General features: G+C 62.1%; 1 protein-coding gene across 1 annotated transcript in view; it reads left to right on the top strand.

Annotated features, from left to right (window-relative positions):
* Positions 1-2,263, top strand: part of NBEAL2 (neurobeachin-like 2) — a gene marked incomplete at its 3' end in the record, with an annotated part of 17,523 nt that overhangs the window by 3,432 nt on the left and 11,828 nt on the right. Inside the window, exons 6-12 of the mRNA XM_009333305.1 lie at positions 4-85; positions 185-267; positions 373-465; positions 937-1,108; positions 1,625-1,758; positions 1,855-2,014; positions 2,092-2,194. Of these exons, the coding sequence (XP_009331580.1) occupies positions 4-85; positions 185-267; positions 373-465; positions 937-1,108; positions 1,625-1,758; positions 1,855-2,014; positions 2,092-2,194 (827 nt within the window). The remainder of the gene's footprint in view (positions 1-3; positions 86-184; positions 268-372; positions 466-936; positions 1,109-1,624; positions 1,759-1,854; positions 2,015-2,091; positions 2,195-2,263) is intronic.

Here is a 2,263-nt window from a genome sequence, read left to right as displayed (position 1 = left end):
ACCTCCCTGGAGGGTCACCTTGGCTCCGTGGCCATCTTCTGCGAGGCTCTGCAGCAAACCCAGGTCAAGGCGCTCTTCTGCGCGGGTACGTCAGGGTGGGACACGGGAGACGTCTGCAGGGGTGCTGGTGGCAACCGGGGTCTCCTCCACCGTGTCCCAGCTTACCCCAATCCTCTTCCCCTAGGGCCAAACGTCACATCACCGTTTACACTGGAAGGTGACTTGGTGGAGCTCAGCAGCAAGCTCTTGCTGTACTACACCCCACAGGTGAGGAGAGCCACCCCTCTGGGGGTGGGGACAGCACTGGTAGACCCTCTCCCATAGGTGACATCTCCAGGAGCATGAAGGTGCTCCCATGGTGCTCTCTTCTAGGCCTGCAGGAACAACATCTGCCTGGACCTCTCTCCCAGCCACGGCTTGGACGGGAGGCTAACGGGGCACAAGGTGGTCAACTGGGACATCAAGGTACGCTGGGCGCAGGGTGGTCCGTCCTGGCCCATCCGCCCCATGGCGTGGAGGCAGCTGGGCCCCTCCTGGGGCATGGGGCAGGGGCAGGACCCTCAAGGGGTGTTGGATGGCCGTGGTGGTTCCCCTGGACCCTAGAGGGACTCTGCTACATAGTATTGAGCCCCCCAAGGACCTGCCTGACCCATGGGTCCCCTAAGGGACCTGTCTGCCCCATAGGTCCTCAGCCCCCACGGTGGGCGCTATGGGTGGTGCAGGGGAACAGGTGCTTTCTGGGGACGTGTTTTAGGTTTGTGCTGTAGGATGGGTCAGGGCACACCCCGATCTTCGCTAGCCACAGGGCCTGGCTCTCCCCGGCTTGGGCTGAGCCCGTGAGCAGGCAGGACAGACCCCGGGTGCACGTGCAACCTCCTCCTCTACGCTGCTGTCACCACGCAGCACCCAGCAAAGCCTCTCGCCTCCCTCCGGCAGGACGTGGTCAACTGCGTGGGTGGGATGGGTGTGCTGCTGCCCCTGCTCGAGCAAGTGGTGTCCAAGAAGGAGGAGCCCGAGGATGAGCAGGAGACCAATGACCTGGTGGGGCCAGAGCTGACGTCCTCCAGGAACGCCCAGGGCATGCTCATCCCACTGGGCAAGTCCTCAGGTGAGGACCTCGGGGGACGTGGAGTGGGAGCCGTCCTGCTCGGGTGGCTGTAGGTAGCCCCGCTGCCACGTGGGTGCTGCCTGGAGCGGGCTGCTGTCTGCCGTGGGCATGAGAGGTCTTGCCTGGGGCACCAGGAGTTATGGGGTAATGGAGAAACCATTGACATCTTTTAATGTTGTTATGACCTAATTAGTCGTAAACAAGGAATTCTGGGAAGACGAGGGTGGCTCCAGCCTGCTTACCTCTGGCTTGCCTTTGTGTGGAGTCTCTGGTGTCTTACAGTAGGGCTGGGTTCATGCAGGAGCCTTCTCCTGCACAGGTGAAATGGGCTTTCTCCCAATACCCAGCTGCTTATTTCCAAGAAGCTCAGAGCAACGGAGGTTTCCACTTGCTTAAATTGGGGCGAAATAGGGGAACAGGCTGAAAAGTTTGTAGCGAAGAGTTTACGGTGGGGTCTCCAGGATGCCCTTTGAAGGTGCTCGCAGCTACCGGCAGGCTCTGCCCCATGCCTTGCAGAGAGCAGGCTGGAGAGGAACAGCGTGGCCGCCTTCCTGCTGCTGGTGAAGAACTTCATCCAGAACCACCCGGTGAACCAGGAGAGCCTGGTGCAGTGCCACGGGCCGGCCATCATCGGGGCGCTGCTGCAGAAGGTGTGGGGGGCTACCAAAGGCTCCATCCCACAGTCCCCGGGGCCGTTCCCCAAGGACGACACCGGGGCTGCAAGCCTCCCCTCTCGCCCACGGCAGGTCTCCGGTCCGCTGCTGGACATGAGCACATTGATGGCCTCGCAGATCCTCATGGAGCAGGTGGCATCTGAGGGCAGCGGGCTCCTGCTGCACCTCCTCTACCAGCATCTCCTCTTCGACTTCCGCATCTGGAGCAACAGCGACTTCGCCGTCCGCTTAGGTGGGAAACTGGGGGCTCTCGGGGGTGTTCTTCATCCCAACCGGCCTCCACCGGCTACTCGCACCTTCTCCCTGCAGGTCATATCCAGTATCTGGCCAACGTTGTCAAGGACCACAAGCAGCGCATCTGCAAGAAGTATGGGGTGCAGTACATCCTCGACTCCATCCGGACGTACTACGGGTGAGCTGCCACTTGTAGCCGGGACCCCCCCCCCCCGGGGTGGGTGGGGGGGGGGGCTCCCCCCCCGTG

This window comes from Pygoscelis adeliae, unplaced genomic scaffold (genome assembly GCF_000699105.1).
Source record: "Pygoscelis adeliae isolate BGI_AS28 unplaced genomic scaffold, ASM69910v1 Scaffold88, whole genome shotgun sequence".
In the NCBI taxonomy this organism is placed as follows: Eukaryota; Metazoa; Chordata; class Aves; order Sphenisciformes; family Spheniscidae; genus Pygoscelis; species Pygoscelis adeliae.
The sequence above is the reverse complement of the archived record's forward strand: the minus strand, read 5'-3'. Positions and strand labels throughout refer to the sequence as shown.